The sequence below is a fragment of the Antechinus flavipes genome, chromosome 6 (assembly GCF_016432865.1).
Source record: "Antechinus flavipes isolate AdamAnt ecotype Samford, QLD, Australia chromosome 6, AdamAnt_v2, whole genome shotgun sequence".
NCBI classification, from domain to species: Eukaryota; Metazoa; Chordata; class Mammalia; order Dasyuromorphia; family Dasyuridae; genus Antechinus; species Antechinus flavipes.
In genome coordinates this window covers 154,134,882-154,147,806 of record NC_067403.1, presented here as the reverse complement: position 1 = coordinate 154,147,806, position 12,925 = coordinate 154,134,882, and the positions used below count along the sequence as shown (strand labels likewise).

Genomic DNA, 12,925 nt, shown 5'->3' with positions numbered 1-12,925 from the left:
TATGAATCCACTCAACATCTTTGTGATTCTCTAGACCAAAAGTCTCCTTGCTGGCCATACTTTCCCTATAGGTGATGTGCTCTTTGATAATAAGGATTATCTAGCTTTCCCCAATGTTAACTTGCATTCCTTGTACTCAAATGATATGTTGATACTGCCCCTACCCTGGTGAACACTATCATCATCTCATGCCCTATTGCAATAGTCTTTTAAAATTATTTTTATTTCATATTTTCCAATGACATATGAAACATTTAAAACAATTATTTTTTAGAATTTAGAATTCCAAATTCCCTCCCTTCCCCCATCACTCCCTCCTTGAGAAGGAAAGCAATTTGATGTTGATGATATTGATGAAGTCATGTATCACAATAATTTTGATAGATTAGTCTCCCTATTTCTGCCTCACACTGTAGCAGCTATCCTAAGTAGTGGAGATACAAAATAAAGCAAAAGACATCCCTTGTTCTCAAGACGATGGAGGAGACAACATGTAAACATACACATACAAATTAAGCTACATACAGAATAAATCTTTTTATACCTTATTCCCTTTTACATATAAAGTGACCCGCTGACCCTGGCCTCCTATATATTCCTTAAACAAGACACTCTGTTTCTTGATTTTGTGCATTTTCACTGCCTCTGCTTCCAATGCCTGGAATTTTCTCCCTCTTTTTTTTTTTTTTTTTGCCTCCTGGCTATTCTGACTTCTTTGAAATTTCAGGTAAAATCCACTTTTGACCTGAAGCCTTTCCCTATTCCCTGTCACGTTAGTAATTTTGCTCTGGCATTGTCTCCAATTTATCTTGTTAATTCAGTTATTTGCATATTGTCTCCCTCATTAGACTGGGAGCAAGTATTGTTTTTGGTCTTTGGGGTTGTTTGTTTGTTTGTTTGTTTGTTTTATTCCTGGCACTTAGAAGACTATCTGGCACACAGTAAAAATTGGTTGAATTGACTATGTACAAGAAAAATTAAGCTGAGAGCAGTTAAATGGACCAGGATTAATGTTTATGATACAATGACAGTAGAACTTTAGTTACTTAAATCAGTTCCATGGTCTCTATTTATTTGGCAGAAATATTTGCTTAGGGTAAATAAATAGTTACTTTAGTATATTAGTTATGATATATTTTCTACTAGATTATCCTGGTAGATACAGCAGAGTATAAACACCTTGATTGGAAAGACTGGTTTTTGTTTCGAGTTTCTATTCAGTGCTTTGAATATAGCAGACTTAATAAATACTTGCTGGATTTAATTTATTTCAAACTCTCATTCATCTTCAATATTTGTTAAAGTGCTTTGTCCTCACCCACCTCTTGGCTATTCTCTTTGGTGGAAGAACAGTCTGCCTCGATTATTTTCTCATAGATTTCTTCTTTGTTCATGACAACCTTGAATCATACTATTAAATTTAACATTAAAGGGAAAAGCACTTTCATAAACTTTCATGTGAGAGCTTACAACATTAGCTGAAGTAGTGAGGGCCACTTAGTAGTCTAATGTGACACTGGGAAGCATATTTAATTTCTGGGCTTTCATTTCTTCATCTTTAAAATGAGAAGATATGTCCATTCATTCATTCATTCAGGTGACTAGAAGGGTTCAGTGGATAGAACACTGGGCCTGGAGTCAGTAATACCTAAGTCAAATCAAATTTTTTATAATAATAGCTTTTTAATTTTTCAAAAATACATGCAAAACATGTTTTACCTATATTAAATTGCTTGCTTTCTGGGGAAGGAAGAAGGAGACAAAGAAGAAAGAAATTTAAAACACAGAGTTTTGCAGGGGTAAATGTTGAGGAATATCTTTGCATGTATTTTTAAAAATAAAAGGCTATTATAAAAAAAAAATCATGGAATCTGGGGGAAGGGATGAGGGGAAGGAAGGGAAAAGTTGGAACAAAAGGTTTTGCAATTATCAATGCTGAAAAACTACCCATGCAAATATATTGTAAATAAAAAGCTATAAAAAAAATTCATGCAAATATAGTTTTCAATATTCACCCCTGAAAAAACTTGTGTTCCAATTTTTTTCTCTCTCCCTTCCCACTTTACCCTTCTTCTAGATAGCAAGTAATCCAATATAGGTTAAACACGTGCAATTCTTCTAAACATATTTCTTCCACTTTATCATGTTGCACAAGAAAGATCAGATCAAAAAGGGAAAAAAAGTGAGAAAGAAAAAAAAAATCAAGCAAACCAACAAAAAAGGTGAAAATACTTTGTTGTGATCTATATTCGGCACCCACAGTCATTTTTCTAAATAAGATGGCTCTCTCTCAATCACAAGAGAATTGAATTTGGCCTGAATAATCTCATAGTTGAAAGGAATCAAGTCCATCACAGTTGATCATCATATAATCTTGTTGCTGTGCACAATGTTCTCTTGTTTCTATTAACTTCACTTAGCATCAGGTCATGTAAGTCTCTCCAAGTCTTTTTGAGCTCAGTCTGCTGATCATTTATTTTTTGAAAATAGCTTTTTATTTTCTAAATACATGCAAAGATGATTTTCAACATTCACACTTGCAAAACCTTGTGTTTCAAATTTTTGTCCTTTCCTCCCTCCCTCTCCTAGATAGCAAGCAATCCAATATAGGTTGACCATGTACAATTCTTCTAAATATGTTTCCACATTTATCATGCTGCATAAGAAAAATAAGATCAAAAAGGGAAAAAGTGAGGAAAAAAAACAAAGGTGAAAAGACTATGTTGTGATTCACATTCAGTCCCACAGTCCTCTTTCGGGATACAAATGGCTCTCTCCATCATAAGGCTTTGGAATTGGCCTGAATCACCTCCTTGTTGAAAAGAACCAAGTCCATCACAGTTGCCGCTGATCATTTCTTATAGAACAATAATTATTTTCTATTACATTCATATAAACATAATTTATTCAGCCATTCCTCAATTGATAGGCATACACTCGGTTTCCAGTTCTTTATCACTACAAAAAGGGCTACTATAAACATTTTTGCATATATGGGTGCTTTTTCCTTTTTTATAATCTCTTTGGTATATAGACCCAGTAGACACATTGCTGGATCACAGGGTATACACAATTCTGCATCTATTTGGGCATAGTTCTAAACTGCTGAGCTCAAATCTTGTCTCGGACAAGTACTAGATTATCAGGAAGGAAATGGCAAATCACTCCAGTATCCTTGTCAAGATAACCTCATGGATAGTGTTCCAGTAGTCATAAAGAATCAGACACCACACAAATTCATTCATTCAACAAGCATTTTCCAGACACCTAAATGTTTAAAGCATTATAGTAGTAGGCATAGGAGATAGCATTGTTGATGTGTTGGACACCATAGAGAAAATAACCATGATTCAGGGCCCACTGTATAAATGGTTTTACTGTAAATTAATGATGTTGAACTCAAATAGAAATAAGGCCTACTAATCTTTAAAAGGGAAAAATAAGAAAAATTTTATCCTTAAAAAAATATGTAGTCTATTATTAGAGGAGGAGAATGAAACCACATATACACAGGTAACTAAATACAAAAATACATATAGAACAAATAAAAATAATTTGTGCATAGGGAAGAGCCAAATACTAACATTGCACAAATGATCTTTATGGTCTTTTCCAGCTTGAAACTTCTGTTCTTGTGTTTTTGAAGTAATGTTTTTGCTAATCTTTGGTGTTAGCTTCTAGCTAAAAAGTATAGTATTTTTCCATTTATCCATTTAGTGATAAGAAACTGGAAACTGAGTGTATGCCTATCAATTGGGGAATGGCTGAATAAGTTATGCTAGGAAAAATGAGAATGTATCTTTGGAACACCTAAACGATCAATGCTAAAACAATCCCAAGTTTACCTAACAAGCAATCAGGTTTTTAAATTTTATTTACTACTTTGGATAAATATCAAAATATTACAATTCCAGGTTAGAGTTTCGGGTGGTTCAAGTTATTTCATATATTTCAACTATTGTTAAAAGAGAAATTGATCATTAATCAGGGCTCACTTTCTGGAAGGTTTCACTCTAAAGTAGTAGTATCAAACTCAAATAGAAATGGAGCCAACTAATACATAATAGGAATCCCAGTAGTCCACATATTGACTTAGTTTTAAAATATAAAAATAGCAAATTTTTGGCATTTTTATTTTGTTAAATTTTTCCTAGCCATAGGTAACATGTTCCCTACCTTTCCTCTAAACTGTCATTTCATATACCTTATGGATCTGAAACTGGAAAGCCCGTTAGGGATACTTTTGTCCAATAATCCAATCCTATGGATGGGGAAACTGAGGCACAGAGTAGTTGAGTTATTTTGTTCAATATTACAAAGTTAACAAATTGCAAATCCTGGATTTATATGCTAACTCCAAATCTCATGTTCTTTCTCCTGTAATATGTTTCCACTCATGGCTAACTATCTTAGCAATGAACCATTATTTGCTCTGCCCCCAAACTAACTGATACCAGTAGGGAATCAAATCTATAATGTTAACTTTGTTAATAATACATTTTAGTAAATGGAACTGATTTATTGCCCTTTCTGTTTATGTTGCTTTCATTAGTTGGGCCTTTTGTAGGGTTTTGAATGGGAGTGTGGGAGTGAATATATGAGAACTAAGAAGGCACACAGGCATATGAGATTTACAAAGGCAAGAATAGAATATACAGTAGCAAGATTCTAAGGAAAAAGCTGAGAGCAAGGTTGTTTTAAGAAGTCTGTGTTGTTTTCTTTCAGAATTATATAACACAATGCTCTTCCTGCATCATTGCTTTGCCCTTTCTCTTAAAAACTGCACTGAACTAATGTTATTAATTTAATTAAAGTTTTATTTTCAAAAAAACATCAATTATTATTTTTAATTTATATTTCAACTATTAATTATTTTAAGTTTCACAAGGCAAGCAACTAAAATAAAAGTATAAGTACTAGAAAAAATGAAAACATGAAGTATTCACCAATTTGTTAAGAAAATTAAACCAAAATATTTCCATCTTTTCTCCCTTTCTGCCATCCTATTTGCTAGAAATATAAATATGCACACACATTTATTTGAAAATATATAGACACATAGGCAGAGAAGCATGTATTTTATTTATTATAAATGAAATTTCAGAGGAAAAAATGTCTAAGCGTATTTGAAAAAGATTAAGGGAAAAAAATACACCAGGATATAGCAGGCACATGACTATGTGTTTCAAGTGAAATAAAATATTTCACTGCATAGGTTGTCGAGTCATCCTGGTCTGTAGGGATATTTTAACTGGCTATCAAGAGGGTAAGACTGTCATATAATCAATCTCCTCACAACCCTTTTTGCACAAGTGGTCATGGAATCCCTTCAGCTAGTAAATGAAGGTTGGGAGAAAAAACAATTTGTGAAACCAGATTATATAATATTTGAAATTGTACTTGGTTTAATCCTTGAATAACTAACATGTTGAACTCTGTCACGTTTCCTCTGGAGGGTCTTCAGCAGCCTAGCTATCAAATTTTTAATTGTGAACTATCTATCCTCCCCCCAACTAATACCACTGCCCCAGTTCTATAAGCCCAATCAAACTCTATCAACTATTCAAATGAAGTATGTCAAAAATATGTCTCATCTTCCAGCATGATTCCCCAGCTGTGGTTAGCTTCCCTCTCACATTAAATAAAGTTTCCATAATTATAATCAACAATTATAATAAGTATTTTAAAACTCACAAAGCACTTAATGTGCCATATCCCATGTGGATATCATGGCATTCCTGGGATTTTTGAACTATTAACATTGTTATTCTTATTTTAGATAAGGAGGTGACACTGTTATATGTTCATAACAACATGCTAGTAAAAGTTGAAGATAATATCATGATTCTGCTTATTTCCAATATCCAAGGTCAACTGTGTTTACTCCACTCTGCCTAGCCATATTGCTGAACTCCTAGGCTAGAAAACTTTGAGTTACTATTGTCTTTTGGACTTCCAGGATTAGATCTTGCCACTTTCTTCATAGCATTTCTCAAATTTATCCCTTCCACTCTATCTTGACAATCAAGTGCCAAGTTTTAGTCAAAAACTTGTTAAAACCTATGACTCTCAAAAAAATCCAACTGAGATGTAGTATCAGATAGAAAAGTCACTTGGAAATGTTTATTTTATTTCTCAAATTAAAAATGAAATAAATTAAAAAAAAACATAGAGGAGACAGTGCTGGCATCCATAGCAAGAGTTATTCAATTTTTATTTAAGCATTTAAATGACATTCTAAATGAATGGACTTCTAGATAATTGAGATTTAACTTTTTACTTCCATAACATTTATAAATTACTTTTGCTGGAAATCTTTTTCAAAAGAATATACTCACATATCCACACTAATTGTGTGGATCATATATGAGACTCATACTTTGCTTTTTAGAGAGAAAAATATTATATCATCTTTGTATTAAGAGTACATTCTACAGCCTTGATGATTTAGGATTATAATTACATGCTTCAATTATTGTACTGTGTTTTAATATAGTGATGACCTTGAAGAATATAGTATTCAGCACTGTCATCTTCTCCCTTATTGTAGTAGTTTTCTTATTCCTATTTCCTCCTTTGTCCCCCTTCTTTGTGAATCATCATCTCTCATTACTGTCAAGATATTTGATTTTAACAGATAAAGAAAGATAGAATAGCAATAGAAGTCAATGGTGTCGATTCATGGCCTAAATCACAGAACTGCAGTCAGGCTAATAGTCTTAACGAGGGAATCATACCTTATTATTATTATTATTATTATTATTATTATTCTAGGATGTAGGATGTCACTTACAGACAACTTTTAAAATCAGACTTAGATCAAGCTGAACTGATATTCTTTAAATTGAGAGGTTGTAATGCTAGGACTTAAGAGTATTTTGGGGGCTAGACAGAATGATGATGGTGTGAGGCTTTATTATTTTAAAGTAATGAAGCTTGGAGCTGTCTAATTTTCTGGGTAGTTTTCCTGCTGTATCATTATTTTTCCCCTTGAATAATAATACTACTTCTTGGCCTCTAACTTGGCCTCTCTAAAAAGACAAAGAAAAATAGCCATATGTACAAAAATATTTGAAAAAGCTCTTTATGGGGAAGCAAGTATCTAGAAACTAAAGAAGTTCCCATTAACTGGGAAATGGCTGAACAAACTATGGTATATAAGGATAACAGAATACTATTTTGTTGTAAGAAATAATTAAAGAGATAGGTACAGAAAAAATATGTGAAGATTTATTTGAACTGAAGAATTCTGAAGCTAGCAGAACCAGAGAAATTTAGAAATAACTTTGACAGAATTAAGAACATTGATCAACACATGGACTAATCATAGTGAAGAATGCTGTTCATCTCCTGATATACATTTTTGGACATGACCAATGTGGGATTTTTTTTTTTTTTTATGTGATTGTACTATCTTCTTACAAAGGTATTTGTAGGGTAGAGATTTTATGCAGCAGCAATGATGGAAGTGGTTCAGACACAGGATGCAGGGATGTCATTTACATTCTCCAGTGTGCTCTGCCTGCCCACTTTTCCTACAGACACTGTGTTTTTGTGAGGAGTGTGTTCTAGGATTGTGGGGAGCAGATGTTTTCTATCTATTGTTCTAAGGATGTTAGCAAATGTCTGTATCCTCTGAGTAACTCTAAAAGGTAGGCATTTGAGAGCTGTTGTTTTAATAGTTCAGAACCCCTGCATACCTTAGAACCTGGTTAGCCATATTCCAGCTTTCTATCCCTGCTGCAGTATGGTTGCCAAATTTTCAATTTCAAAGTAGAAACTTCCTGTTTTCTATCTGATTTGTGCCACTTTGTGATTTCAGAAATTAAACCCAACTCACTTAGTCAAATTGATCCCAGATGATTCATAATACTTGGATTAAACCAATTGCTTTGAACCCCACAACCCTGCTCCTATTGCTAATTGAAGGGTAAGAAAGGGAGTGATTATAATAAATAACCAAATTAAGGATAAGGAATGAAGAAAAATGCTACCTACAATTAGAAAAAGAACTAAAAATAGAAGTATGAATAGAGTAAATAATAAAGTAAATACATACATATGCATACATATACATATACACCTTTATGTGTTTGATGGCAGGGAGAAGAGGGAAGACAAAAAGGAGAAAAATTTGCATACTATGTTTAAAAAGGAATAGGATGTTGACAAGTTGCTGTTTCACATACAATCACCTTTGGAAAAAAAATACCATATTATGGAAATGCATGTTTAATTCCATCAATAAAAAACAAGTAATTCTTTAAAAGAACATTAAATATAGAAATATTGAAGATTTTTTTCTATATTCTAATTCTTTTTCTGTCCAAAAGTTAGCCATTTTTTTGAAAAGTGAGTTATAAACTATTTTTTCGGTTTTTTATTCTTTTTTAATAAAGCAAAATTCTTTGGAAGAAGATGAAGATGAGGGTAGAGATCTACTGGGAAACATGGATGTTTGTAAAACCAAAAAATACCAATGAAAATTTAATGAGGAAAAATTAAATGAAATAAGGAGTACCTTAGTCTATAGCTGGTTTCAAAATAAACTGCAGAGATACCCCATCCTCTCCACACCCACAGTCTCTTAAATTGAGGCTCCTAAATTCTTCAAATGATTTGACTGAAACCAACTGAACAATTTTCCGAAAATCTCTGCATACTCCATTTCCTATTTCAAAGTAGAAACTTCCTGTTTCCTAACTGATTGGTGCCACTTTGTCTGTGATCTCAGGAATTAAACCCAACTCACTTGATTAAATTGATCCCAGAATATTCATAATTCCTGAATCCAACTGCTCTGAACCCACAAAATGCATTATCTTTCTTTCTAGTTCTTTGCATTAGAAATTAATTGAAAATTATGTTTTCTCTACTTCCCAACAAAATTTCTTCCAAATTCTTAAGTGATCATATTTTAAAATAATGAAAAAATACATGGAAAAAAATAAGAAAAAAATAATACTTGACAAATGTATAATTTAGGGGGATGAGAAAATCAGGGTTAAGTGATTTCCTTAGGGTCCTACAGCTAATAAGTGTCAATTCAGTATGTGAAGTTAAATATAGGCAAAAATAACGAGAACAATCCTTGGTGTTTGATATTACTTTTAATATATTCTATCCTGCATGTAAATGAATAAAGTGGGAGCATAAACAACTTCAACTTTTTAGGTAAAAAGTACTCACTTTCTTGATGGTGCATTTCTTGTTGAAGATATCTAAGATCATAGTGTGGTATCTCAGCTTTGAATATAGAGGTGAGAATGGCATCAAGTTCTTCTAAAGAGGCCTGTTTCAAACAAGATAGACAAGTTGGGAAAAATAAATAAATCCATCTTTATTGCAATGTAATTTTAATTTATTACATGGAATCCAATAACTTTTAGTATATCTAACACATAAATATAACATATTAATATCACATAATATTAATTATATAGTATTTAAATGATACTAATATACCTTTATGAAATAATTCTAAGATAAATAAATCTTTCATTATATTGATTCACTCATCAAACATTCATTAAGCATTTATTGCATGCAAAACACTTTGATAAAAATGCAAAATTTATAAACAAAAACATAGCTCTGACCTCATTGAATATACAGTCAATCAGACACAATTATTGATCATTTAAATGCATGAGATTTCATAATTACATTTTACAAGATTGCTAAGCTCATTGGTATGAAAAAGAATACATTCTTTTATTACTATTTCATTTATTACTATCCCACCTCTGAAAAGAGAGGTGAGGCAGAAAAGGAGAATATTATATTACTTTTAAGTGAAATCAGTCATTTAATTATTAGTTTTACTTTATTATTTTATTTCGTTACAAGCAATCTCTCATAAATTGGGAAAAATCTATATGTTTGTAACATAAAAATAAAAAAACAATGAAACTTTAACAAAGAAAGATTACATAATAATTTCATTAGAATGTGCAAAAAAGTATTATTAGCACTCCGATATATAAGTAAAATAACTCCTAGCCTAAAGGGATAAGGGAAGACTTCAGGGTAGAGATGCAATTGATATTATCCAAAAATTAATAACTGGGGGAAAAACTGGACAAAAGAAGCATGAGATTTTGTTATTACTCAATCATTTTCTCTAATATTTAGTAACTATGAATGATAAATGCCCTCAGAAAATCAGGATAATATTATAGTTTATTTCAAAAATAAATATAACATAATCTAAACACCAGGAAGCAAATAGGATTGTTGTCATTAAATTATTGTCCAATCATGTCCAGCTAGCTCTTCATGATCCCTTTTGGATTACTTTTGTTTTGGCAAAGATAGTGGAGTAATTTGCTATTTCCTTTTTTCAACTCATTTTATAGATGAAGAAAATGAAGCAAAATGACTTGACCAGGGTCACAAAGTTAATAAGAGTCTGGGCCTATATTTGAATTTCTCCAGCCATAGTACCCTGTACCACCTAGTTTCTGTAAGCAATATTGTTTCAAAGTACAGATTTCAGAAGTTTATAAAGACTTTTTAATGCTATAAAGGATTATGGTTGTATAGTGGAAAGGGTACAAGGTTTTGAGTTAGAGGATCTGGGTTCAGATTTATTTTGAGATGACCTTGACAAGTCATTTAACCTCCTTAGGCCTCACTTTTCTCATTTGTTAAGTAAATGAAGGAGTTGGACAAGATGCCCTTTGAGATCTCTTCCAGCTCGAGGGCTATCAATCTACACAATATAAAATGTTGAGCCTGATCCTTTGACCTATGTCATAAATGTGCAGAAGGGAACTCATGTGTGAGTCATGTTTGGAAAAAAAAAAAAGACAAGGCTCCCCATGACCCTTATTTTCCCTTTACAGCAGTTTTAGGAGCAACTTTTCTCCACAATCTCTTAATTTTTAGCAAAATTATGCATACTAAGTATTTTTGTTTGTTTTGTTATTGTTATTATGTGGTTATATTACAGGGAACCACGAGATGATTGAAAACTATATATTACTTCTGCTTGAGAATTGATCTGGGCTATGCAAGGAAAGTTTTCTTCCTCCCTGGATCTATAGAATCTTTGCGTATGGTGCCATAAGGAAAAGATTAAGGATATAGTTCATATATAAGCTTTCTAGTCCTTTGACCCATGTAGATATGCTTTCTACATGGAGTATTGCACGTTGGCTTAAGTTTCTACAATTTTGTTAACTTAATAGCTTAAAAATTGTTAATTAGCCATGTTATATTCTCTCAACAACTCCCCAAATTCTTAAGGTGTGATTAATGATGATCTTGTTGATCCTCCTATCTCTAGAATGAGAGATTACAAGCATATGTCTGAAAAAATAAAAACTGAGAGATTCTCTTTCAGGTACAAACTTCAAGTCCCTAAGGAGACAAAAAAATTCAATGAAGAGACAAAGATTGTTCCCTTTCTTTTAATCATGATTTAATTTAAACACAGGTCTGTGTTCATGTATAAGTGTTAGTAGTTTGTGTTTAATTGAAATAGTAGTAGTAGTGCTTAATTGAAAAAAATAAACACAAATTAACAGTTTTATCCATTGATTTTCCAAGTTGGCACCCATAGGCCCTTGAGAAGAATGAGTCTAAAATTCAGTGTTCTCAAGTAGAACTTCTGGAGTAAAAATGAAGTTTGCTTTCTTGCCAACCATTTATCAACAATTTACTTAGAAATGAGAGACAGTAAATGAAAATCCTTTTTAATCTATGTGAGATCATACCTGGCCAGTCTACAAAGCTTTTAACCAGAGTGGGCTTTCCTAATGGACTTCCGGAAAGGGAGCAGGGGAAGCCTATTTGTGAACAAGGTTCATTCTGCTTGATTTTCTCTTTTGACTACATTGTATGGTATTACACACCCACATATGGATCCTTGCAGATCCATAGAAGAAAAAGCCCTATCTTAGTTGTCACTGGTGGGGGGTGGGGAAGGAGATATTGAATGAGGTTGGAGCAAACTGATAATTTAAAAAAAGTTGTTCAATAGATTTTTGCTGCATCAAAAGCTAACTATTTTACAGAATTATTGGAGCCTTGCATAGGGAGATACCATACTTTCTGAAAGCTTTCATTTGACCTGAATAATCCTTGGCATGTTCTGTTATTACCTTATAGCTGCTGGTAATAACACAACTGTGAAAGCTAGCTATGATGTGGTTATTTGACACTTCAGCAAAATGTCCAGAAATATAGAAAATGAGAGAGCCTGCAAGGAGTGTTAGACATAGACTAGACAAGGTTTTCAAAAAACTCCCACATTCTTTTACTCTTTTCAAGCAGACATTTTCTCTGAAATGAGCCTTTGGAGACCTAGGACAACAGAAAAACTTCGGACTTTCTCCCTGTTTTCTTGAAAGTCTGTTCTAGGAAGGACAGGACTCCACCCCAACTGGGAAATCTAATTTCTATTTAGAGTATAGAGTATAAAAATAGAGTATATATATAAACTAGAGTCCAGTCTGGGTGAGATCCTTGCCTATGAAAGGAATTCCTGTCCTTGAACCTCTTCATTAGAGTTTAGGATGACTTAGATTATGAAAATGAAAACTAATCAGAGTGATCCAGATGGAAATGACTTCTGCTGGACAGATGCTGTAAAGCTTCTGAGTCTCATGATCAAACTACATTCTCAGCAGGAGGAGCTGAAGACTTTTAGCTCATCTTCTAATTAAATATTCATCAATCAGGGTTGAGTTTTACTTGTTAGAAGAGTTCTTTGTCAGAAGGTACTCACCTGTTTTAAGATGATTCAGAACAGTGAGAAAGCACCTGTCATCAATTTATTGATTATTAAGTAGTCCAATTAATAAATTGATTATTTCCAGAAAATATCCAGAAAAAAATAAAGTCTATTCTCAACTGCACCTGATCAGTTACTTGAATATTTCATTCACTGTAATTCCTTCAACTACTATCAAGATCACAC

The 12,925-nt window shown here is 32.7% G+C and overlaps 1 protein-coding gene across 1 annotated transcript in view; it reads right to left on the bottom strand.

Annotated features, from left to right (window-relative positions):
* The window catches only part of BANK1 (B cell scaffold protein with ankyrin repeats 1), a 400,016-nt gene that overhangs the window by 232,202 nt on the left and 154,889 nt on the right, over positions 1 to 12,925 (bottom strand). The window contains exon 6 of the mRNA XM_051965591.1: positions 9,190 to 9,292. Within this exon, the coding sequence (XP_051821551.1) occupies positions 9,190 to 9,292 (103 nt within the window). The remainder of the gene's footprint in view (positions 1 to 9,189; positions 9,293 to 12,925) is intronic.